The following is a 26,268-nucleotide window of genomic DNA, read 5'->3' as shown; positions in this document are numbered from 1 at the left end:
AGATCGACAATCCTGCCCAATTTGGTGTCATCTGCAAACTGACTGAGGGTACCCTCACATCCCTCATCCAGATGATGGATAAGAATATTAGACAGGACTGGCCCCAATACTAAGACCTGGGGAACACCATTAGTGACTGGCTGCCAACTGGATTTAACTCCATAGTATAATAATAATGTGATGGAAAAGTTATTTTTAATTATGGTATGAATTAGCACAGCTTTTCTTTGCTGGCTAATCACAGGTCTTACTTGTCTTAACTTACTGAATAAAGTGACCACTCTAGGAAGGCTGAGAAATTGTATTTGCCAGTTGTGCAACAGAATAAGCTAAAATTCTTTTAAATTTACAGGTGAGTTTTATGTGCTAGTTCGAATACAATTCTGTGGCTTTCACTTCTTTTTAAGTCTCCACATTTTTACTGGGACTAGAATTATTTGAGGTAAGTGATTATTATATAGGAATGCTAGGGGAAAATAAAAGCCTTTTCTAATACACAATATAATTACTGCTGTAAAGTTGAAGAATAAAAGTGCTGAAATATCAGTTAGAAAACACTCATAGAAACCAGTTCGATGAATTCGCACCACCTTTTCCACATATGTGGGAATTACGCTTGCTACCCACTTTTTCCCAAATATGCTCAATGACACGCAAAACTGGTAAATTGCTACTAAGATTTATTATTCTTAATTTGCCTGTAATATTTACTGAAATTAATAAATACTTCATGAAGTCTTAGTTCATGACTTTTTGTTTATAGGACACTGCTCTACAAAAACCAAGAGAAGTTTTCAGGCTACCTACAGACTTGACTGCATGTGATAACCGCCTTTGTGCCTCAATGCATTTCTCATCCTCCACATGGGTTACCCTTTCTGATGGTACAGGAAGACTGTATTTAATTAAATCAGGCAAGCGTGGAAGCAGTGCATCTGAAAAGTGGGAGGTACGTCTTGTAATAACGTATTTAGGAGTTGTACATACATCCCTATCAAAGTGATGTTAACTGCATTAATAATGGTATTCGTTATCCTGCTTGGACACAACAAATATAATTAAGTTACGTTTCTGCCTGAAATTGTGAGTCTCATGTTCTGTGGTTAGTTCCTCTTTGTTTATGAAAGATGAATCTGGTAAAAAGTGCCCACATATTGCACTGTTTTCTTTATTAGAGGGTAGTTTCCCAAGAAACCACAGATGTTTTAGTACTGGCGGAAACGTAGGTGTACATATTGAAGTGGAAGATTTCCACATGATGGATTAGCTCATTTTTCTACATCTTTTGAGAGTTCAGTAAAGTAAATTGATCATCCTGTTTTTAGATGCTTCATAATAAATACCAACTGGTTTTTATTCTGTTGTGCGTGAGAATGCTGACACATAAATAAGTTATGTTGAAGTTGTCAGTGTAACAAAAATATGAGATTTATATGTGAGGATCTGCTGCCATATAAATTGACTTGTTGAGTATGTGGGGCACCCAGTGGTTTAAAGTTGTGTTAATATCACAACCCCATAAATCCTCAAACTTTGTCAGGTTTCAGTAACAACAGCTGGATTGAGTCTATACTCATTCAGCCACTGCATCTTGAATTCTTTGTAATTTATTCTTTCATTTGTTCTTTCATTTTCACATGTTAACCTTCTAGCAAATAATATTTCTTTTCTTCTTCTTCCCTGTTGTTTGGATTCATTTTGTTTTTATCTTCATGGGTTTTTGCTGAATGAGTACTTTTTGAAAAAAGCTGGAATACCTGTTTTTTAGAATTAAAACTTCCAGCTATAGGTACCAAATGTCTCATGCTATAAGATGTGGAGTCCTTTGTATGAAATTAATGAAATAATTTTCATAGAATATAAATAATTTTCATGAATTAATGAAATTTATAATTTTAAGTTCATAAGTAATGACATTTTATATTCACAGTGGTGCTTATTAGCCTTTCAATAGGACAGTAATATTTATGTGTTCTGCCTACCTAGTAACATCCAAGTATTGGATGGACTTTTCCAATCCATGTACATAAATAAAAATTCAAGAACTTCTGACCCTAGCTTCTCCTAAACATGAATATTATTTTCCTTCATTTCATTATAGCTTTTTGTTTCTTACTTCTTAGAAGAGGAAAATGGGATCTCTTTGCAAAGCTAAATAATGGCACGTTTGATAATTAAACACTGGCAGTGATGGCTTGGACCTTTTTGTCTTCTTGTTTGTACATGTCAAGGTCTACAAAGATTTTCAGAATGTTGAAGTATCTAGAGAACTAATGAGGGCCTTGGGGAAATGCCTACATTTTCATCTTGAGTGTGAGACTCTTTGCCCAGTTGATAGGCAGTGTTTATGGACCCTGTTATGCTCATCAGTTGCTGTACCTCTATTTATTGCAGTACTAAACAGCCACAATGCAGACAGGTTTGGGGATCTTTGTGCTTTGTTTAATGGGCTCTTATAGTGATTGTTCAATATAAACAATAATGTTTTAAAACATTTCAGTACAGTAGCTTGATAGCCACAGAAGGAGGAACCAGAAATGTATGACATTTGTGGGTTCATACTGGCACAGAGATTTGTGGGACACAAACTGTTACTGATTTGACATTCACTGAAACCCTTCCCTGCTTTCTGTAAAAGAGCAAGGCTTCCAGCTTTAACTGAGTTTTTATTACATTTTTGTCTTCTAGATTGTGTTTAATGAAGAACTAGGAAGTCCATTTATTGTGGCACACAGTGTTTCATTTGTAAAATCGGATGCACATTCACTAGCTGTGCTGCTGCTTAGGGTAGAAAAAGATGAACTGGACACAAAAGGAAGTGGATTTCATGTTACCTTGGAATGGGTTACAATTGCAGAAAAGAAAGAGGGTAAGTGTTTTACATTTATATTACTGGTGAGTAATGTTTAAAAAAATAAAAATCATGCTTTTATTCTTTGTCTTAGAAGTTACTTTTCCACAGGTTCTGATATTTCTTTTCCACAAAACTTCAGCTTAGATTTTACATAGGTAACTTTTTCTTACATTTTGAGATCAAGTTATTGGTTGTAAGTCTAAATTCTGACAGACATTTGAAAAACAGGAAGAAGTAAAGTTTTACACTTGTGTGGTTAAGATAATTAGAAAACAAGGTAGAACTTTACTTGAATGTTATGAAACGCAATTTCTGTTTAGCTTGGTCTTGCAAAATCGAGATTATACGGAACTATTCAGGAAGGACATTGAGATGCTTGAACGTGTTCAAAGGAGGGCAGCAAGGCTGGTGAGGGGCTTGGAACACAAGCCCCGTGAGGAACAACTGAGTGAGCTGGGGTTGTGTAGCCTGGAGAAAAGAAGACTCAGAGGTGACCTTATGACTCTCTGCAACTACCTGAGAGGTGGTTATAGTCAGGTGAGGCTTGGTCTCTCTCCGGGCCGCAGCTGACAGAACAAGAGGTCACAGTCTTAAGCTGCACCAAGGGAAATTTAGGTTGGATGTTAGGAAAAAGCTTTTACTGAAAGAGTGATAAAGTACTGGAACTGTCTGCTTGGGGAGGTGGTGGAGTCACCATCCCTGGATGTGTTTAAAAAAGATCAATTGAGGTGGTGTTAGAGCATGGGTTGGACTCAGTGATCTTGAAGGTCTCTTCCAACCTGGTGATTCTGTGTGTGATTCTATTCCTAACTTGCATCTTGTTGTATTTTTTAAAATATTGTACAGCTGGATGTGAGTCTTTGGTTATGTTTTTTTGTTGATTTTTTTTTTAGCTTCCAATTAATGATGTAGTGGGATTGGAATTAGTATGAGATAAATATAAGACCTGTAGACCTGTAAGACCTTTATAAAAAGTAAATACTGCATATTCTAAGTTTTCCTGCCGTAAGAGTATGAAGTTATTCCGTTAATTTTAGAGCAACACATTGAAAACTTATTAGTATGTTAATACCTACTAATTAATATTTTATCCTAATAAAGTTTGACAAATGATACTTTATATATTCAATATGACCATATATATATGTACATTAAATATCATGATTTACATAAAGGATGGAAGACCCCATGTTTCACTGTCTGATTTAAAGATGTGTGGATTAAATTAATAGACCTTCTTGGAATGACTGTGATATAGTCTTGCTCATTATGTTCCAGGAAACAGAATTTCGATACTGATAGAAACAAGATCTTTAACTAGTTGAACTAAAGCAGTTGGTTGCATACTTTGATGTTACTAGCCAAATGTTCTTCCAGCTCCTACATATATAGTATGGATAGGATAGGATAGGATAGGATAGGATAGAATAGAATAGAATAGAATAGAATAGGATAGTTCATTTGGAAGTGACCTACAACAGTCATCTAGTCCAGCTGCCTGACCGGTTAAAGCCTGTTGTTAAGAGCATTGTCCAAATGCCTCCTAAACACTGACAGATGGGGCTTTGACCATCTCTCTAGGAAGCCTGTTCCAGTGTTTAACCACCCTCTCAGGAAAGCAGTGCTTCCTGATGTCCAGTCTGAACCTCATCTGGTGCAGCTTTGAACCATTCCCACATGTCCTGTCACTGGATACCGAGAAGAAGAGCTCAGCATCTTCCTCTCCCCTCCCTAGGAAGACTGTCGACAGCAATGAGGTTGCCCCTCAGCCTCATTTTCTCCAAACTAGACAAGCCTGAAGTCCTCATCTAGTCTTGGTAGGACATTCTTTCCAGCCCTTCACCAGCTGTGTTGCCCTCAGTAGCTTTAGTTATATTTTCTGCTGTTGAAACCTTGGATGATGGAAATATTTCTGAGAAAGCCACATGAGACCAACTGCCTTAGGCTTTTGTGGCCAGCTCAGCAAGAGAAAGAAACCTCTGAACATTACTGGTTATAACTTAGAAGAAAAACTAAATCAGTAACACTGCCAGTCGAGAACTGAAGACTGCTACTTAATAAGAGCACCAACACAGAATTTTTTTATGTTTTTTAATACTGTACACTCTCATAATTTTTTTTACGTTGCGTGTTTTATGACTTATGACAAATATTCTTGGAATCCATAAAAGTGGATTTAAAAATCTTTCAAAAAGTCTTTCCAGTTCTCCAGCATTTCCAGGGAACAGAAAATTTTTGAAATTACTGTCAGTAGAGATGTAAATAACAAAATTGAAAGCAATCCTTAATTATGAAGAGAGAAATAAATTTTGATTTCATTTAAACAAGCATCTCACAAATCAAACTGATGTATGAACCAGTCTCAAAGATAAAAGTTGTTTTGAGGAATTACAATACCTTACATTCTCTTTCATCAGTAGTCAATTGCTGTTGCTTGACTTTTCTTGAAACTGTGCCTGTGGGTGCAGTTTATTAAATCAGACTGTAGTAGAAGTAAGTAGTTAATGAACAAGCCATTTCTTAAATTACCAAAATCGGGGCTTCATCAAAGCAAAGCCTTAAAACATGGTTATGTCTCTTGACACCAACAACTGGGACATCTCTGCCCTGTTTGGTAGACTGGACAAAGGGATCACACCCACCACTATTCTGTTACCAAAGAACAAAAAAATGGAAGCATAGAAATGAATCAGAATGGTGGCAGTAGTTAGGTCTTTTCATATCTTCTGTGGTACTTCAGAGGACTGTAACAAAGGTATATACCCTTTCAAAGTTGGTTTTCTTTCATTAACCAAACTTTTAGGAGTACTTGCTGTAAAAGCTTGAAATGAGGAACCACCATGCTGCCTTATGAGATTCAGAAAATGTGATATGCTTAGCTTTCTTCTGACCTTCTCTACAAGAAAAAAAATGTATGTACAGAGGCTGTGCTGGGCTAGCTGTGATCAGCAAAGACATCATAAGAATAAAAGGCAATCTTAGATTAATCCAGTATAACACATTGGAAAACCATGGTACTGTGATTTAACAGGTAGGATTGCTTAGTATTTTTAAATGTGATGTGTTCCTTAGATAATAATTTGTCTTTTAGAAATATATCATGACTTTTTAAAAATTTTATTTTATAGGTGATCAAAGATATGAAATTGTTAAAAGGAGAGTTTTGCAAGGAAAATCAGTCCCCCATTATGCAGCAATAGAGCCAAGTGGGGATGGTCTAATGATTGTTTCCCACAAACCATTCACATTTATGCAAAATGAAAGTGACAAATTAGAAGAAAATGATGATGCAAAAGTATCAAATGAAAAGAAAGGTAAGACTTAGTCTGACAGGTGATGATAGGCTGCTCTCTTCTTTGATTTAGAACATACCTTGTTAGTTTAGCATTTGTTTGGGAACTCTAGGAATAAATGGTTTAGTATTTATGTTCTGGACAGATTGACTTTCGTTTGTTTGTTTCCCTTTACTGTTGGAAGTTGTATTGTGCATAAACCTATATTAGGACCTCTTTTTTGGATAGGAGACACTTAAACGATGTTTTGCAAAAAGACCTATAAGTTTTTTGGTATTGGATTGCTAACACCTAAATTTAGGTGTCTGTCTGAAGTAGTCAAATTAAGAAGCCAGTCTTCCTAGATGGTAGTGGGGGCATTGACCTCCCCAAATTGTTGTTCATCAGAAAGCTTTCTGTTATGTAATTTATTCCTGCCTTTCTAAAATCTAAATAATTATTTTAAAAAATATTTTTCTTTTGAAGAATGAGATTCCTGTAAAAGATTCTCTTTTGTCCAGTGGGAAAGGAGTTTAGAAAAAGTAGTAACTTCCACAGAAGGCATTCATACTTGTTTTTCTTTGCACTCAAAACAATACTAAGTATGTAAAAATGTGTTAATAGAGTTGTTTATTCTTAAGTATCACTGATCTCCATAATATGTATGTTTATGTAATTATGTTGGATCATTTCATATTTTATTTTTGCTTCTGCCTATCAGGTATTGGTTAATGAACAAATCCTAACTGAAGGATACTAGCACAATCTTTGTCAATAGTATGAAAACCTATTTGAAAAACAATATGAAAGGATCAAATTTCTGGAATTTAACAGTGTTAAACACTGTGACAACTGTGATGTTGTACTTGTAATTTTATTAAGAACAGTCTGTACACATAAACCTTGAGGCAAAGGAGTTCAGTGCACTGAGCACCATAATGCAGTGTCTATGCAGTTGCCTTTTACATTAGGTTTGCTAAACCTAATGTAGGCTCTAATTTTAGTTGCACTGTTATATAAAATTGCAGGCATAATGGGCTTTTAATATCAGATACAGTTTGTGTCAGTGTTTAGAATTTTGAAGGCTGCCAAGTCTCAGATGGTAGTAGTTTCTGGGGAAGTATAATTGTAGCACCTGTTGACTGCATTGCAACCAGGGCAGTTGGGGCAAAGGGCAATAGTACAAGAGTCCTTCCCGAATCACAGTTGCTGGTATGAAGCTTTGATCAGTGGAATCTTGGGTTGGGTTGTGATGACTTGAGAGCTTTCACGGGGAACCCATACTTCACTTTTTCTCAAAACAGAGAGGTAACTTGTACAAGATGTTTTTTAGAAAATGTATTCATCTGTATTTGTATTTTCTGTGACCAACGGTGCATTACCCACTCATGCTGTCATAATATTCCTTTTGTATTAAAATTTATCTTAAAAGGCCTTTTCTTCTAGCAGTTTAATAATCAGACAGATTCTAGACACAGTAGAAAAAGCCAATCACTACCTCTGGGCAAGCAGTTCTATTTCATCTCCATTAGCTGAGGCAGATTAAGACTACTTCTTCTTATAAAATCATTTCTATTGAGTAGTCAATGTAGCTTTTGGGACAATATATAAGAAAAAAGTGTTCATATCTCTGAATGGCATATAGTTCTAGCATCAGTCAGTATACTTCACCTGATGTCTCTTCAACCAAATTATTAATCATTAATGTTTCATTGTATTTAAGTACATTTTGGGTTCCAGTTTCATAATGCTACACTAAACTTAAGAGTAACAGTTAATGCCCACTGTATAACTATCAGCATATTTGAGTACAGACATGAATATAAATTACTTTCCAAATGAGGGACACAAATGATTGTTAAGGTGTTTCTCCATTTTATGATCAGAATGTATTTTGTGTAAATTGATCACAGTAAAAGTTAATTTCTACTCTTTCAAAAACGCAGTGTCTTTCACAAAATTCCGTATGCCCCAGCATTGCATGCTGTGGAATCCAGAAATACTTGTAATCTAGTCTGTATTTTCCTGCATGTTTCCAATTGTAGACCCTCTATACTACTGGCAGCAGACTGAAGATGATGTGACAGTAACAGTTCACCTGCCTCAAGACATCACTAAAGATGACATAAAAATACATTTTTCCCCTGATAATATATGTGTTATGCTGAAAGACCAGCCTCCTTTAATGGAAGGAAAACTCTATTCATCTGTGGACCATGAAAGCTGCACATGGATAATTAGAGAGGACAAAAGGTATTGTATGTATTTTTTAGTTTTCCTATTGATAGGAAATGATTTAAAAGCATACACCATATCTGACTTCTGGCCCTTCTGGGATGATCTCATTTAATGCTACACCACATTTCCCTTCTTGCAAGAATGTCTCCTCTCCTGAAAACAGTTCACTGGCTTTTGCTGTCTCCATACTGCTTCTTTATCTACTTGTGAAAGTAATCCCTTCCTTTTGCAGTTATTTGCCAGGAAAAAAACCCACGCAGGTATCAAAATGTTAAACATAGATTTGTAAGAAGAGTAAACTTAATTGGTTCAACAATTATTTTTTTCACTATATTTCAGGATTGATTTGTCTGAATGTACCTTGTTGTTTGTATTGATAATTTCTCTTCAACTTTCCACAAACAAGCATTTTGGTAATAATACAACAGCAGTTCTTTAGGTTTGATTTATAAATTCCTTATTATATTTTCCTAATCCGTTATATATGATGTGCCTTATAGAAAATTAATCTGGGTGCACTTAAAATGCTGTAGATCTCAAATAGAAATGTTTGTGCTTTTATTTGAGAGGTAAACTTTAGGGGTTTTTTTCATTCTGAAATAAAAGTATGAAAGAATGAAGAGGGTGCAAAAAAATAATTCAGCGTTCCCGAAGACAGTCAGGTTTTTCTTTTGTGAGGGCTGAGCTGTGTCTCCACTTAGCCATGCTGGCCTGGTTATCTCAGAGATACTTACACTCTTTAATGAACTCAAGAAGAAACATGTACACCACCAGGTGGTCCACTCAACAGCTGATAGCTGTTTATCTAAAACAAAGGCTACCCCTTGAGTTGTGATAAAGTTGGCTTTTTGCAGTTTCCAAAAGGTTAACTGTAAAGGATAGTAATTCTCAAAAAAAATTAGAGGGACTAATGTTTTTATATAGATTATACTATTACTGTATATTAAAATTCGACTGTGATTAAAATGTGTGGGGTTGTTGGTTATTAGGTATCATGCTGAAAAATAACTTATCTGAATAACTTGATTTTTTAATTACTCATTCAAGTGAGTGTTACTGCATGAATCTCAGGTTTCTATTTTAATGAGAAAGAGTAATTCCATGTTTCAGTGTGATAAGTTGCACTCAGTTCTTAATGTTCCTGCTGCAGCTCTGCTATAAATTGATTGATTAGAAGTCTAAAACTTTCTCCAAACATCTTCTGTAAAAGTATGCTATTCCTAATACCAGTGTAATTGCTTTGGAAACTGATTCAGAGTTTACTAAATAGTTGCTGCTATGGTGCAGCAACTTAGAGGGTGTTCTGTCAGGTATACTACAGCTGTCATTGCTGGAGATCCTAGAAGTGTATCTAAAAAGCGAGTATAATGAAACTGACTTCAGTTTTATCATTATCTATGTGTTTGTCCAACACAGTATTTAAATGGAATTACTATGTTGGTGCATCAGGCTGTGTCTTATTTTTTGTTTACTTGATTAGTTATTCCTAACAGTTTAGTGATTATACTGGGTTCTCATTTTTGTTGTTGGTTTTTTTTTTTTTTACATGTTACAGAAATCTTATCTCTTGTGAGATATGATTTTAGATAGACAGTATAGATAATTAACTGTTGTGGTATTTCTGAGGTCTATAAAATACCAATATTTTTGTCCCAGATGTCATATAGAGGTAAAAAAGCACACTTAAGTACTTATGTTCCAAATAAACCTCTGTAGTAAACTTCTGTCAGTCTTTGAATAGATTACTTTACAAGTGATTTTGCTGCCATATTTGAAATATTTTAATGAGACTGCTTCAGGGTAAACTGCACTTGCATTCAAAACCCTGAGGTTTGTGTTTAGGCTAATAGAAATCCCATACTTGGCCTGTTTTTCTTTAGGATATATTTTGTTAGAATAGTTTATTTTATAATTTGAATGCTAATGGTTTCTGTTATGTGATTTTCATTATTAGTTCAGTGTGAAGAGAAGTGCTCTTATCTACATTTAGAGCTTTTTGACTAATCTGACAAATGGATGTTGTGTTTTCATGTGCTATTCTTTGTCCTGTCTTTGCATTTTAGTCTGGAAATTTCTCTGATTAAGAAAAATGAGGGATCCCGGTGGCCAGAGCTAATCATCGGTGACACAAGAGGGGAATTTGTTATGGACTCTTCCCAGTGCTCCGAAATACCTGAAAGCCTGATGCATCTTACCTCTGAAGTAATGGTAAAGAGTTGAGAACCAAACATTTGAAATTCTTGTACTTTTGCACGTTGTCTTTTCTTGATAATTCAATTTGCACTGCATTGACCCAGCTCATCAATTCATTCACTACTTAGAGTCCTAACTACATTCATTTTTAATCGAAACTGTTAACAAACTAATGGCACTAGAGCTGTGAATGTGCTTTGAACAGTAAAATCATCTTCAAGGGGGACAGAATTTAACTTATATGATGATGTCTGTGCACCAAACAGAAGCCTGATTTAACATTGAAAATAAACTTTGTTCCTCCTGTTTAGGATGTGGCAGTTTGTTTTAAAGCAATTAATTTAAATGATTTTGAAAGATGTCTGATTCTTGTTTATCAATAGGTTAGCAAAACTTTTATACTGTCTTCCTAGGGGTGCTGTACTTGACCTACAGACTGTGAGTGTAAATGACATGTTTAAAAGGAAAATTTAGGAAGCTATAAACATGACTCATGAACTTCCTGGAATTATTGTTGTACAGGAAGTCTGCTTGAAGTAAAATGTAATTTTTAGCTGCTATTTGCTTGATACTTGGTTTAATTAGAAAATGGCATCTCATCTGAAACTTGTGAAGTGTGACTCCTTGTGGATTTTGATATATTAGGTTTCGATTGTTACTTGCTTTTAATAAGGCTGAAAAGTGTTATTAAAAGAAATTCTATTTAGTACTCCAGATTGATTTCCCTTGTCTCTCCCCCAGCATTTGTGAGCAATATATTGTAGTATATCTTTTGACCATAGATTTATTTGGAACTTCAAATTACTTTTCTTCTGTACCTCACACTGAGCTTAAAGTGAGGATTTTTTAATCATTAGTTTTCATGAATTTTAAATAGATTTTAATAAATTAAAATTATTATTAGCAAAACTAAAATATGTCATGTATTTAGAGCTGCTTACAAAATGAATTAATACTTTTTTTAATAGCATTTCTGATGGCAGGCTGAAGCAAGCTTTCGCTGATGTACATTTACTAAATGTGCATATGTTTTCAGGGTTGTATACTTTTGCTACTTAAAGAAGGAAATTTATTGTCCGTGGTTTAGTAGGCTTATATACCTTTCCTCAAACTGAAATTGATTTTATTGTACCTACCACTCATGCTGTCCTCCACAGCAGAAATCATTCTATTAATTTTGAGTAAGTACATAATAGCTTAATCTTTCAGTATGTATGGATATACAAATGATTCTTCATGTTCAATTTTTTTTTTGTTATAAAAAGGATTAATATATATTTTTTTCAGTAGTTTAAATTTTCAGTGTAGTTCATTCTTTTTTTCAGAATCCAAACCCTGAAAAGGAAAACCCACCTTGTAATGCTCAAGAATTAGAAGAATGTGATGCTTTTCTTGAAGATGGTGCAAGCTTGTGCAGATTTGATGGCGATACCTTGAAAGTCACTCATATAGTAAGTACTGCAAATTACTACAGAAGTACTTCAAAACATTGTTTAATTTGGAATTTGACTTCTATTATTGGTACAAAAACCTGTAGACTATTGAAATCACATAAATTTCTCACATAATATCAAATCACAGTAGCAACAGTAATTGTCAACCCATATGCGTCCTTCAATGTCATTTTAATATAAAAGCAAAGTTCCTTTTGTTCTGATTAAAAAAATACATATACAAGTGAGCGATTTGAAAAGCCAAAGTTATATCACAATAATTGTAAGAAAAGGATCTTTTTCAGTGGCATAAAATTCTTTAGATGACTTAGTTTGCATTTTCCTCAGTAATTTTTCAGACAGCCTGGTAGAAACCTGACCTTTTTTACTAAGAAGCTGGAGCATAGATGACTTTATAATACTTCTTTATCAATCGCACTGAAAATAACAGACTGGGGGAAACTGCTTCAATAGTGGGCTTGATCTGGGCTGTAAGGAACCCTGACTAACATTAAGTTAGGATTTCATCTGGTCTGTTGCTAGAGTTGGAAACAACAAAATCCTGTGAAAACCTTACAGATTAACTCATGGTCTTGGGATTTTTTTGAAGATGTTTCTAGCAATAGAAACAAGAGATTAAAACTGGATGAAAGCAATAACTACGTCATGGTTGTAGCACAGTTTGGGTTGCCTAGTAAGTTGTGCAACCTCTGTCCTTGAGATTTTCAAGACCAGACCGGATAAAGTTCTAAATAACTCAGCTTAAACTGCTGCTTCTCGCACTGAAGGGTAAGAAGTTTGTGCCCCAGAGACATTACACACATTCAAGACCAGACATGTTGAAAATGGTTTCTTTGGCCTTGAATGAGTTAGACAGATGGTATCTAAGCCTGATGCATTGGCCAAAGTCTCCCAGACATTTTCTTTTGGTTGTTAACTGGGAAAGCTGCACTGCTTAAAGCAATCAGTGAGATGATAAGGCACAAGTGTAATACCTGATTGAGCTTCACCCCCAGCAGCTTTATCCCACATAGGAATCTCTGAGCTGTAACACAACTTCTACTGCACTCTTACATACAAAATTTACACCATTAACTTTCCCACTTTTTGCATAAGACTCAGTCCACAGTTCTCACACAGAAACAAAACTGATGTCTGTGGCATCGACAGTAGTGTTGACAATCAGGAGGAACATGAGATCATAGGATCAAGAAAGGCTGCTTTTTAGCAGGCAGCAAGACATTGTGGAGCAAGTTTGAACTCCAGGGTTCTTGTAAAGAGTTCTTAAAATGGGTGGCATAAAAGTAATTCAGAGGCTAATGTGTTGAAAGCGTTATGGTCAAAGGACAGTAACTGTGGGTAGGAAATACTAATTTCAGCCTCTTCTGTGGGAGCTTGTGGGTTTGGTCCTTGTTGAAGTATGTAGTAATATGAGTATTTCAGTTTATTTTTCAGCATACAGGAATGTATTTTCACTTTGATTTAGTTCTTCTTTCATGTTGTTTGGGGTTTCTTGTTAGCAATTACAAGGCCTTTTCCTTCAGAACTGTGGCTGGTCCAGCTTTTTACCCAAAACTCCTACAAACATTTTTATTGACAAGTGTGCTCATCTAAAATTTAGTAATTACTTGATTGTGAGTAAATTAAAAAATGTTGACATTTCATAATTTCAGTATTCTAATTAATGCTTGTTTCAGTGCTTGGCAGCTTTTACCTGAGAGGGACAGTATTTCCTTCTCTGTTAGCCCTGCAGAAAAGCAGATGTGATTACTTAGAAAGCATCTTTTCTTAACATCAAAAGTTGTAGGTTAGGATCTGTCCTAGAAAACCATTTTTGCACAAAACTCATTCCTATTTGCTGGTGCAGCGGACATAATGTTTCTCTAAATATTACTCTAACAAACTTAATTGCATCTCCTTGAAATGCGTAAGGCACCTGTGGTGTATTGAGCTGTTGATTGGTGGGATGCAGCATAATGTATTCAAACATTTTGTCAACTAACAAACACAAAACTGTTGATCATCTAACTTTGGCAGTATGTATAACAGAATCTGCTATTTATGCTTTGAATCAATGTTTTGTATTTGTTTTGTTTTCAGATTAATCTTGGAAGCAACCAGTATCTTTTCTCAGTTGTTGTGAATCCCAGAGAAATGCCATGCTTCTGCCTGAGGCATGATGTTGATGCTCTTCTCTGGCAGCCTCACTCTGACCAACCAGAGAATATGTGGGAACACATTGCAACTTTTAATGCTTTAGGTAAGAAATTAACTTCTGTGTCACACACCTCTGAGACTTTTCTATCTGAATACTTCTGCTATGGCATATGTCGATATTTCACTTACTTAAGTCTGAATTGAAAGTTATTATAATTCTGTTGATAGAGGCATGGTAGCTTAATTTTAGAAATAAGAGAACATAGAAATAAAATGTTTATGCCCTGGGATGAAAACAAGCCTTTTCAGACCATGTATAGGATGTAAGCACAGTACTGCACAGTAAAAAGGAGAGTTCCTTGGCTAAGTGACCTTGAGTTAGACTGAAAAGCATAATCACCACCTTAACACTCTCACAGACATTGTCGGGGCAATAGCTGCAGTTAATTGATTATATGTCTAGGTCTATGTAATCTTATGGTAAGGTGTTTCAATAAGTCACCTTTAGATTTTTCCTGTCTTCTTGTCCCATGTGATAACCATTGGCATGCATTGTTCAATGGAAGTGAAGCAAATAACCTTTCAGAAAGATGGTAGATCACTTTGCAAAGATTGTATCTCAATTCTCTTTTCAGAAGTGTGAAAGGAAATCAGTCTGAAATTAATCTGTTTGCTACTGGAGTCCTGTAATGACAGTGGAAAACGGAGGCTTTTTTTTCCTTCTGAGTGAATAGTAACAGAAATTAAAATGTGTTAAAAAAAACCTCTTTTTTTTAGTCATTTCTAAACAGAAGACAAGTTTTAAGTGTCTGCTCAAGATTAGGTAGACTCAGAAATCTTCATTTTTAAATGTAATTAATTGCCCACTGGGAAATGAGGAGAGAGAAGAGATCTATTCTGCTTAGACTGCTAATACTGGGCCAAGATTGCCCATATGGACCATGTCTGTGCCTTACGATCCTGCTGAGAAAATGAAAGACCTGGTGAGGCAGAGAGGAGCCAGATGTGGGAAGAGTATCTTGCTATACATATGTATCCAAAACACCAGTTAAGATGAGGTACACGAGAATTGTGTATTGGTATTAAACTGATTAAACTGGTTAATGCATTCCTTCAGAAAGTACTGGCTTATGTAATAAGAATGGTTTGGTGGTTTGTTTGTGGGAGTTTTTTTGGTTTTGTTGGGTTTTTTGTTTTGTTTTGTTGTTGTTTGTTTTTACCAATTGAGTATTATTTTTTAAGTTAAGCTTGGGTTTTTATCAACCAGTTAAAGTTCTGTTGAAACACATATATATTACTTATCCCATCTACTCGGTTTTGGACTGTATAGGTTATGTCCAAGCATCGAAACAAGACAAGAAGTTCATGGCTTGTGCTCCAGATTACTCCTACGCTGCTCTTTGCGAGTGCTTGCGACGAGTTTTCATCTATCGCCAGCCGACTCCTCTGGCCACAGTTCTCTACAACAGGAAGGAAGGAAGACAAGTAGGGCAGGTTGCTAAGCAGCTGGTAGCAACCCTGGAAGCCAATGATCCTATCTTAGGCTTTCAAGCTACGAGTGAGAGATTATTTGTTCTCACAACAAAAACCTTGTTTTTAATAAAGGTGAACTCTGGAAATTAATTATTCAGTGTGCTCTGCTGTAGTTTGTGTTAACAATTTGTTATAGAACTGGTTAGGTAGACAATCTGATGAGTTCAGTACAATTTGCTGAAAATCAAAAAGGGGATGTTTTACAGGGGAATCTAAATTTCTTCATTAGAATTTTTCTGTAAGAAATTGAGAGTTTTTTGACTTTGCTGCCATGGAAGTAAGCTTTTTCAGAGCTATGGAAAAATGTCTTCTGCATTAACATCTTTGTCAAAGTAATTGTCAGAGGCTGCTATTGCATAGGTGAATAGATTAATGCATTGCTTTTTCCAAGTGACTTTATTCTCTGTACTTCTGAGTTTTGAGAATTCACTTCTGTTTTTAAATGCCACTGTTTACCTCTGAAAAAAATAGTCAGATAAAGAGTTACAAGCATATGATATGCAAAGTAGAATGTATCATAAAGGAAAAAATCTCCAGTTCAAATACTGTTAACCAAAAAACTGATTTGATATTTTGACATTCAGTAGTTTTGAGTGAAATGTGAGTGAAATGAATGGGTTATTATGTTTCTTCTACAGGTAATTAAATGGAGCAGTTTTATTGTTTATGCACATATTAGATTATTGGTTTGGATATTTATTTATCCTTGCAGTAAAATCTGTTCACAATTCTAGAATACACTTTAGTACCTTTTCCAGAAGCAAAGTAAGGGTCAATGTATAGCTGGCAATGATACATCGAGTGCTATTAGTTAAGGTCTGGTTATACTCTCAGTTGTGCCATTTTCATTTGACTTTATACTTCATTTCAAGTGACTCATTTACAATGAGAAAATGGCTGACAGAAAAAGCACCAGTGTTCTAACGTGGGATGGGAAACTCAGAGGTGCTGCTTCTTCCTCAGATGCCACTGTAAATGCTGCATTGTCACTTAACTGTTCTGTCTATGATGCACAAGTCAAAACATGGTGTATTTGCAATGTGAGAGTACTCAGGGCAATGAGGATGCTTTGGTGTAACAAATTGGTATGGTTAATTGAGTTGAGTAGTTGTATCTGAAGATTTTTGTTTCTTACTATAAATTGGCATTGTGAATACATTTAAACCAAAGAGTCAGTTGTGACAGCTTCACCCTGGGTTAGGCTTTTTTCATAGTTGGCTTACAGATCCGTAGCAAAGAATGCCTAATATGTTGTGTACTGGCAGGAAACCTGCTGTCATCTGTGGTACCAAAGTACTAAGACACAAATACAAGCAGCCTTTTAGTTTGCATCTCCCTACCAATATTATTTCAGAACTCTAAGAATCTGTTGAGAGAAGAATAAGTGTTTCTTTAGTTGTGATTGTTTTGACTGTCCTGGAAATTCTCCGGATTTGTATCAGTGAACTGATTAAATAACAAGAGGGAGGCAAGCAATTGTGGCGTGCAAAAACCCTCCAAATGCAGAAGCCTTTCAAGGAACCTGATTTTCCTTCTCCTTACAGCAGGACTGTATTGTATATCCAATATTGAAAAGCTTTTCTTTACTTTTACCTGGGCGAGTTAAAACATACTGGATTTGTAAACCTCTTTTCATTCTGTCCTTTCAAAACTGTCTTGAAAATGCTTTTTGAGAAGACTCAGTGAATGTATTACTGTTGCATGACTGTTTTGCATCTAAATTTTATTGTTGGCCAATAGCGTCAAACAAGATGGTAGAATTCCTTCAGAGGCCCTATAGAAAAGATTTTATATAGTTTATTGCTTTGGAGCATAAATTAAGTGCTTTTCAATGTATATGAATATTACTTAGTAACCTGAGGTTTAATCTTTGGCAACACAGAGTTAAGAACATGTAATATTTGGGAAATGGAGGAATGAAAGAGCAAAAGAATCATAGTCAACATGCTTTTGTCACTTCTGGTCTACTGCAGGTAGCTTCAATATAGATGAGAATTTCAGCTGTTCTTTGTCAAATTCTTCTTGCTGTGAGTTACGTGTCTGGAAACATGCTCTGCTGTCTCCTGGCACAGAGGGAACAAAGTCAAGTAAAATGGTTACCTCTTCAAAGGTATTACAATATGCAAAGACTAGAACTCACATTCCAAATGTGTGTCTGTTTCAAGAGAGTTCTTGTTTGCATCTGGAAATAACTGAACACGGGGAAAAGGTTCATCCTTTTTTCCATGTTACTGATCTGTAATCATGGTTACCAGGAACAACGTATCAAGTAGTCTCTCTCTTATTTTGCTTCTATGAGAATCAAGGATATTTTATTATTTAAATTATTACCTTGAGGAATCTGCACAGCAAGCTACTATGCACCCGAGAAAGGGCAATCCCAAGCACAAAAGGAGGCTGGGCAGAGAATGGACTGAGCCGCCCTGGAGAAAAGGACTTGGGGGTGCTGGTGGATGAGAGGCTGGACATGGCCCAGCAATGTGCACTGGCAGCCCACAAAGCCAAAGATGTCCTGGGCTGCATGATGTGAAGCACAGCCTGCAGGTCCAGAGAGATTCTGCCCCTCTGCTCTGCTCTGCTCTGGTGAGACCCCACCTGCAGAAATGCATCCAGATCTGAGGACCGCGACATAAGAGAGACATGGACCAGTTGGAGCAAGTCCAGAGGAGGGGCACAAAGATTATCAGTGGGTTGGAGCACCTTGTCTGTGACAACAGGCTGAGAGAGTTGGAGTTATTCAGCCTGGGAAAGAGAAGGCTCTGGGGAGATTGTAGAGCAGCCTCTTAGTGCCTAAAAGGGGCCTGCAATAGTGGTGGAGAGGGGTTTTGGACAAGGGCATGTAGTGATAGGACTAGAGATAATGGCTTTAAACTGAAAGAGAGTAGATTAGATTAGATTAGATTAGATTAGATACTGGAGGAAATTCTTTACTGTATGAGTGGTGAGGCACTGGACCAAGTTGCCCAGAGAAGTTGTGGATGCCCTGCCCCTCGAAGTGTTCAGCACCAGGCTGGATGGGGCTTTGAGCAACTTGGTCTAGTGCAAGGTGTCCTTGCCCATGGCAGTGGGGTTGGAACTAGATGATCTTTAAGGTCCCTTTCAACCCAAACCATTCTATAATAATTAAATGGCTGCAAGCCACCAGGAGACACTCCCTATGAGCATTTCCATTTCTGTGTTCAATTACTCTTAAGGCTCATTTGTTCAGATTATCTTAAATAGGCTTATACAAAGTATAAAATGTGGATATTTTAAAGAGATGGTTTTCTAACAACCATGCTTCAATTTTTCTAGGATTTTGTTTCTTGAAATCTTATTTTTTCAGACAGTTCTTCCTGAGACGTCCCAATCACAATCTGTTTACAGAATTTCTGAGAAAATATTTGGCCATTACAGGCTTATTTGGCTGTTACTGCATTACTTGATTTTATAATTCTTTTTCAGTGCTTTCCTTGGCTGCATGTTTGGAATGCATCATGTATTCTTCTGCAAGTTTAAATAAATAGAAAAAAAAGTTAAAATTTAAAAATTATTTTAAAGGATTTATGTTAATTTCAAATATGTGTCCTTCCTATGCTACTGAAATAAAATAGAAAAATAGAAATAAGAAATTACTTAAAATAAGACTTGTGTTAAGGAGCTGTCTGCTAGGACAGAGTTCTAACAGGTGTCTGTGCTGCAGGGCCAGGGCTGTTGCACTATTGCACTCCTGGTTTATCTCTGTGAAATCCCCTATACAGCCTTACTAATGTTCCATGTCTGCCAACACACAAATGTACAGAGGTAGTTACTGGAGGGGGTTGATAAGTATTCAGCTGTGTTCTTGTGTTAAAGTGCACACACTGTGCCTCTTATCCTGTGTCTTCTTTATGTACAAAACCCGAATGGTCTGGGCAAGCCCTTCTAGATGGAAGAGAGAGAGTCTGTCCTTCCTTCCTCTCCCGCTACCTCAACGTGGGTGCTTTTTCGCAGGAAAGTGAAGGAAAAGAGGAAGGATTTGGTCTGTATATATGCCCTTTGTCATAAAGTGGCTCTTCATTAATGAAACAACGGATCCTGTGTGAGTAACTAGTTTAAAGCTTTTATTTCAGTTTTTTGTGCTTTGTTTCAATAATGGGCCACTAGAACTTTTTAATTTCCTTGCCTTCTGCCAGGTTATGTTTTCTGTTCTCATTATGCACATTAGATGAACTTGAAGCCTGCAGTCAATCACATATTAGCATGTAATAAAAATTCTGGTTTAAAATTTTGTGCCATCAGTCCTATGAGCCATTTGTAACACATTTCTGGAAATCTGGTGGGATTTGTTTCCCCTCTTCCCCATGCAATACATTGTCATTTGTGTTATGGATAAAAATCAGCAAGGTCTAAAGATAACTTGACATCTTTGAGGTGGAAGAGCCAAGCATCAAGCAAGCCTTTTGGTCAAGACTGTTGCAATCATTTCAAACTCAGGGTATAGTCCCTTTGGCTTGGAGAAGTGTTTGCTGGAGTAATATTTTTTCGTTTATAAAAGGTTTAAGCTACTTCTGAAAAACTTTCTTTACACAAAGATGTTTATCATGAAGTGGTAGCTGGGTATCAATTAAAATAGATATAATTAACAGTTTAAGATGCAGACCTGGAAAATACTTACCAATCTAATACTCTATGCAAAGTATCCTTTACAAACCATTCCAGTGCATTTTTGCATTCTAATGGCAGTTGCAAGGAATTGTCAAGAAAAAACACAGAAAAGCAAATCCTAAAAAATGAATCATTTTAGAATGTGACTTTCATTACGCTGTGATGAATATACACTTTCTAGTGGTGTATTCCACTAATACATGTATTAATGCATTAGCTATATTCTGAATATGCAGGACTTGTGTGTGTACATTTATATTTTCATCTATATATGCACACACCTGTATGTATTCATACTGCCTTGAGGTACTGGGGAGGGTGGGGTGGCTTTTGGAGAGGAGAATCTTTTAACTTTATTGACAGCAAAGCTTGGATTCTTTATTAACATGTTCACGAGTCTGCCATATGCATGCTGTAATGTCATGATAACTGCTTTATGTGAAAACATCAGTCATGACTCCTGTGGTGTTTTCCTCTGCTGAGGATTAAATAGGAGATAGCTCAGTATTTCATTTTACCCAAACTTAAACAGGTCAGAGGCCAAGTATTGAATAGATGCCCCAAGTTGACAGAATTGATGCAGAAGCAATAAGCATTTATTTTTATCAGAACAAGCGAGGTTTAGAGGGAAAAGAAATAAGACCTACTGAATACTAATTCAGTCACTTTCAGCATTGAAATTGCAACTGATTGGCTTTTAATGATTTTTCTCTTTAAAGTTATTCATTCTCCCCTTTGCATGTGTCCTCTTTAATAAATACAGAATACATTATGGTAATACGAGGTTGAGCAATTTATGGGAATTTGCTGAATAACTGAATTATGCTTGTGTATGGGGTATCTAAAATATGGGCATGAGGTACAAGATGGATACATCCAGTCATAAAGAGACCAGGAACTCAAGCTCTTGATTTGATCAAGGGCTGGTGACCATCTGAGCAGAAATAAAAACAGATGCTTTGAAGACATTTTTGTGAGTTGCAATGTCAGATTCTAAAAAGAGTAAAAACATGGGAATCTGTGCAGAAAGAATCATGAATCATAGAATGGTTTGAATTAGAAAGGACCTTAAGGATCATCTAGTCACAACACTCCTGCCACGAGCAGGGGCACCTTTCACTGGACCAAGTTGCTCAGAGCTTTATCCAACCTGCCTTGAACACTTCTAGGGACGGAACATCCACAGCTTCTCTGCGCAACTTGTTCCAGTGCCTCACCATCCTCACAGTAAAGAATTTCTAATCTAAACCTGCCTCTTTCAGTTTAATTACCTTACCCCCTGTTCTATCACTGCATGCCCTTGTCAAAAGTGCCTCTCTGACTCTCTCATAGGCTTCCTTTAGGTATTGGAAGGTGTTCTAAGGTCCCCCTGGACCCATCTCTTCTCTGGGCTGAACACTCTCTGCCTGTCTTCACAGGTGAATAAGCTTGCTTAAGCAAGATAAACATACACAGGCTCCCTTTTAAAATCTACGGATATATGCAATACTCCATTCAAAGCAGCTGGATCAATCAGAAAGAGAACTTGTTTGTTACCAAGACCTCCTCTGTTGCCATTTTCTTTGTATGTGGCAAGGGTAACTCATGAGTAAAACTGCATAGGTATTGGTGTGATTGGCTAGAGTCACTCCTTTTGTCCTGTTTCTTACCTGGTGGTTGCTGCAGTCTGAAAAATTCAGTTAATAGTTATATAATTAATAGTTATATAATTAATAGTTATAAGCTATAAGAATTGACTACTGTTAGCAACACAGTTCTGAGTCTCTTTGCACCCAATGTGACATCTGATAAAATCTGCCTTTTCACATAAAACAAATGAAGAAAAAAATCCCACAAAAAAACCCAAACCCAAACAAACAAAGAAACACAAAAAAACCCCGAAACACCTAAAACTCAGGCTGCTTTATTGTTTCACTTTTTTTTTTCTGAGAAGTACACCAATATTGTTTTTCTTTCTGCTCTTAGAAAACTTTTCCTGTGCTATAAAGAACAGATGCAATATCCTCAAAGTTTAAACCTCATGTCTCCTAATGCCGTGGGGACAGCAGGATATCTGTCACTGATACAGTTGTGTTTCAGGGACAAATTAGCATGCAACTTGGTTAGACTGCCAGCTGTTCCATTAGGAAGTGAGGAAAAGTGAAGTCAGGTTATTTTAATAGGTTCACTGTGTCTATTTGCATGGCTGCATTCTCTGAGGTCCAGGCAATTCAACATACTGGAAGGTTCAGGTGCACAAACAGGGAGCTGTGAGCACAACATTTCACTGTATGAACCCATCTGACGTATTGACACAGTTTGGTGCTCTTTCTCACTTACCTGCAATCACAAATTATTTTCTATTGTCTGTTTCCTATGATAGCAGAAATAAATTAATTTGCTGCAGTATGTACTGTGGAAGGAAAGAGCATACAGTAGATGCTTGAAGATATATTTCTATTTCAGATGTGATTTATACCATGACAAATCAGTTACATGGTTTTGACTTCAAGTTAATTAATGTTTACAATTAATGAATTCCCACAACTCACATTTTCTGGTGGAATTATTCACAGATTTGTAGGCACACATATGAGAACATTAATTCAGAACTGGGGATAATTAGCACTTCTCATTAGTATTTAATTTTCAGTTGGTTATTCTGCCTTTATTATGTGAACTAAATTTCTTGAAACCTGTAAGAACTAGTTCACTTTGCAATCTTAAGTGATACTGACTAAGAAAGTGGAGCTTTGCTTCCTAAGTACTGGCAGTGAGTGGTCAAAGTCAACAAGGCCAGAGAGGACTAGGGAGAACTTCATGGTGCTTTAAAAGCTACCTACCAATGCAGAGGGAGTGCAGATGCTTAAATTCTACCACTTCTGGATACTTCCTGAGTTTAGCAGCCTTCATTGCTCCAAAGCAAGATTATAGCCTAGGAAGAAGCGTCCTGCAGACCCCAACCCCTCCTGCCCTACAGCTCTGCAGAGATTCTGACTGTGTGAATTAAAACAATAATGTGTTTGTACCAGTGATGTCCAGCTGTGTCCATACTCACAGCACATTCCTCTGAAATGTGTGTAGTTGGATGTGAGATATAAAACATGTAATAAAGTGGTCAGGCCAAAGGTCAATCTGTCTGTCTGTAATTTCCCTTAAGCAGCTGCTTTTGGGTACGCCATTCCTCGTGCTTTGTCATTGGCAAACAGGCAGCCAGTGCTCTGCTGTCTGCAGCTCTGAGCCCTTCAGCTTTAGGCTGCTGGCTTTGTAGCCAGCTGTGGTGCTGGTACCAAATGGCACAGCTCTGGTTTTCCTTCTAACCTGCCAGGTTGTGCCCAGCTCCTGGTGTCTCTGCCATTCAGTTAGGGGAAACTATCCTGTGCTGGGAGTTACAGCCACACACCACAGCCAGGGTTTGCCTTGTGTGGTTGTGGCTGTCGTGGTTAACAGAGCAGAGAGCTGAACACCACACTGCCACTCCCTCACTCCCCACTGCCAGTGGGATGGGGGAGAGAATTAGAGGAAAAGAATTAAAATTTGTCAGTTGAGATTAAAATGGGTTAATAATAAAGAAACTGAAGAGAAAATAATATTAATAGTAATAATAATAATAACAACAACAATAATACATTGTTGCTGTACAGAACAAGAGGTGCAAAACACAATTGCTCACCACTCACTGACCAATGCCCAACCAGTTCCTGAGCAGTGGTCCTCTGCCAGATTTCCCCATGATTTATATGCTGACCATTTGGGGTCAGCTGCCCTAGTTGTGTCCCCTCACAGCTTTTTGTTCACCCCCAGCCTCCTTAATGTCAGGGTGGAGTGAGAAGCTGAAAATTCTTGCCTTAGTGTCAGCACTGCTCATCGGCAACTAAAACATCAGTGTGTTATTAGAATTATTCTCATCCTAAATCCAAACCACAGCAAAAACAACTAGGAAGAAAATTAACTCTATCCCAGGCAAAACCAGGACAATGGCAAAACTGAGCCCTCCTGGGCTTCAGGCAATGGGTATGTGCATGCCAGGCACACCCAGGCAATGGGTGTGTGTCTGAAGAGCCCAGAGGGAACTGCTGAATTGCCCACTGGGGGATTGCTGGAGGATTTCCCCATCTGCTGCACAGGTAAACTCTAAACACATTTCCAGGGGCAGGGGAGTGAAGGCTAAAAGATGTCAGGAATGGGTTTGAAGAGTTGTAATAAGATGAGTTTAAAGGTAGCATGATACATATGTGCAGGTCTGGTCCAAAGGGTTTCTGTGAGAGACAGTGTGGTTATCTGAGCCATGGCTAAGCCATGTTGCTTTAAGGTCCTTTTTGGGCCAGCTTTCACTTCCTTCTCTGTTTTAATGGATGAAACTTTTGTGCTTTTAGCTGTGGTGTGGGTTAGCGTTCCTGTGATGACAGCACAGAGCCCAGATTCAGGGAAACTCTTCAAAAGCCAGGCCAAGGAAGGTACATTGTCTTTTAAGCTGTTTTAAATTTTTCCCATTAAAATTGAGTGGAAACAGGATATATGATTACTGCCAATTGAGAAAATTATTCAGAGAAAGACAAGGGTATATTCTAAATAAATTGAATATCATAAGTGTTTATATGCATGAAAATGTGCACAGAAGATGAGGAGAGAAGAGAGCCGTATGGCAATGGGTTACAAATGGCTCTACTGCTTAGGAAAATTAATAACCCTAAGCTTTGATATATATGAGCCTGCTGGGGTTCAGATGTTCTCATGCTGGTGCTTTAAGAAACTAGCTGAATCAATAAACAAACATATGAAAGACAAAACACTCAGCCAGCATCCAACTTAGAAATTCAGAGAAGACACCCTTAAAAAGGACTTAGAAAAAGGTTGGAGCTTCTTCTAAGACTGAAATACAAATAAGATTAAAATAAGCTTGTTTATTTTTATATATTGTGCTGTTCTGTGACTAATTTTAAGTATGTTTCCTGTTTACAGGTTTTTTGTTTTAGCCTCTGAAAATATTGTATTAGCATCAATATTAACTTCTTTAATTACTGAATCAGAGTAATTAAAAGACTCCATTAGAGATACCAATCACTTGTAGTGAAAATACAGGCTTACCACCTTCACAAGAAAAGATAAAAGTTTGTATACAAGGTTCCTTCCTTTCCTCTGTGTCTTTGTCAGAAGACCAAACATTTATCAGGAAAGACATGCACTGGAAACTGCTCAATGGTAAGTTCTCCACTCAGTAGTGGTTTCTTTGCATTTCAGCTGAGACTTTGCAAGGTCTGTGTGCCCTAACCCACATGAGTGGGACTTCTTAATGTTGTGCTTTCCTAGGAAAGAAAAGGGACAGGCATGGTAAACAGTAATAGTGCATCTCACTGTTTGTGTAGATTTACTCTGAAGGAATATCAAAAATCACATCATATTCATGTGAGACTGGAGAGTGGTTCCTTCTAAGGAAATGTAAACAGATATTAATTAACTGACAATCAGCAGCATTCAATGTCTCCAGTAACCTGAAGAAGTCCAAGCCACGAGCAGCCAGCTTTTCCAGGGGAATGCTATTGGAAGTGGCATCAAAGGCTTTTCTAAAGTCCAGGCAGACAACATCCACAGCCTTTCCCTCATCCACCAAGCAGGTCACCTTGTCACAGGAGAGCAGATCAGCCAAGCAGGACCTGCTTCTCACAAACCCACACTGGCTGAATGTGATCTCCTGGTTGTTGTGTTGTGCCGTGTGATGACACTCAAGATGATCTGCTCCATGACTTTCTCTGGCACTGAGCTCAGGCTGACAAGGCTGTACTTCCCTGGATCCTCTTTCCCACCCTTTTTGTCCTTGGGTGTCACATTTTCTGACCTATAGTCAACTGGGACCTCCCAGATTAGTCAGGATTGCTGGTAAATGACAGAAAGTGGGTTGCTGAGCATTTCTGCCAGCTCCAATTTGGCCCCAATAGACTTGTGTGTGTCTAAGTGGTGAATGTGAAGAATGTGCTCCAGTCTC

The 26,268-nt window shown here is 37.1% G+C and overlaps 1 protein-coding gene across 2 annotated transcripts in view; it reads left to right on the top strand.

The window, feature by feature from the left end:
• Nucleotides 1–23,419, top strand: part of NUDCD1 (NudC domain containing 1) — a 42,909-nt gene extending 19,490 nt beyond the window's left edge. For both annotated transcript variants that reach the window (XM_042035907.1, XM_042035908.1), the window contains exons 3-10: nucleotides 764–949; nucleotides 2,689–2,869; nucleotides 5,983–6,168; nucleotides 8,172–8,379; nucleotides 10,428–10,572; nucleotides 11,883–12,008; nucleotides 14,091–14,250; nucleotides 15,478–23,419. In XM_042035907.1, coding sequence (XP_041891841.1) covers nucleotides 764–949; nucleotides 2,689–2,869; nucleotides 5,983–6,168; nucleotides 8,172–8,379; nucleotides 10,428–10,572; nucleotides 11,883–12,008; nucleotides 14,091–14,250; nucleotides 15,478–15,770 — 1,485 coding nt within the window. In that variant the 3' untranslated portion in view covers nucleotides 15,771–23,419. The remainder of the gene's footprint in view (nucleotides 1–763; nucleotides 950–2,688; nucleotides 2,870–5,982; nucleotides 6,169–8,171; nucleotides 8,380–10,427; nucleotides 10,573–11,882; nucleotides 12,009–14,090; nucleotides 14,251–15,477) is intronic.
• The last annotated feature ends 2,849 nt before the right edge of the window (nucleotides 23,420–26,268 follow it).

The sequence above is a fragment of the Corvus kubaryi genome, unplaced genomic scaffold, assembly GCF_017639235.1.
Source record: "Corvus kubaryi isolate FWS band 111438036 unplaced genomic scaffold, C.kubaryi_AGA036_p1.0 37385, whole genome shotgun sequence".
Taxonomy (NCBI): domain Eukaryota; kingdom Metazoa; phylum Chordata; class Aves; order Passeriformes; family Corvidae; genus Corvus; species Corvus kubaryi.
This window is presented reverse-complemented; position numbering and strand designations above follow the sequence as displayed.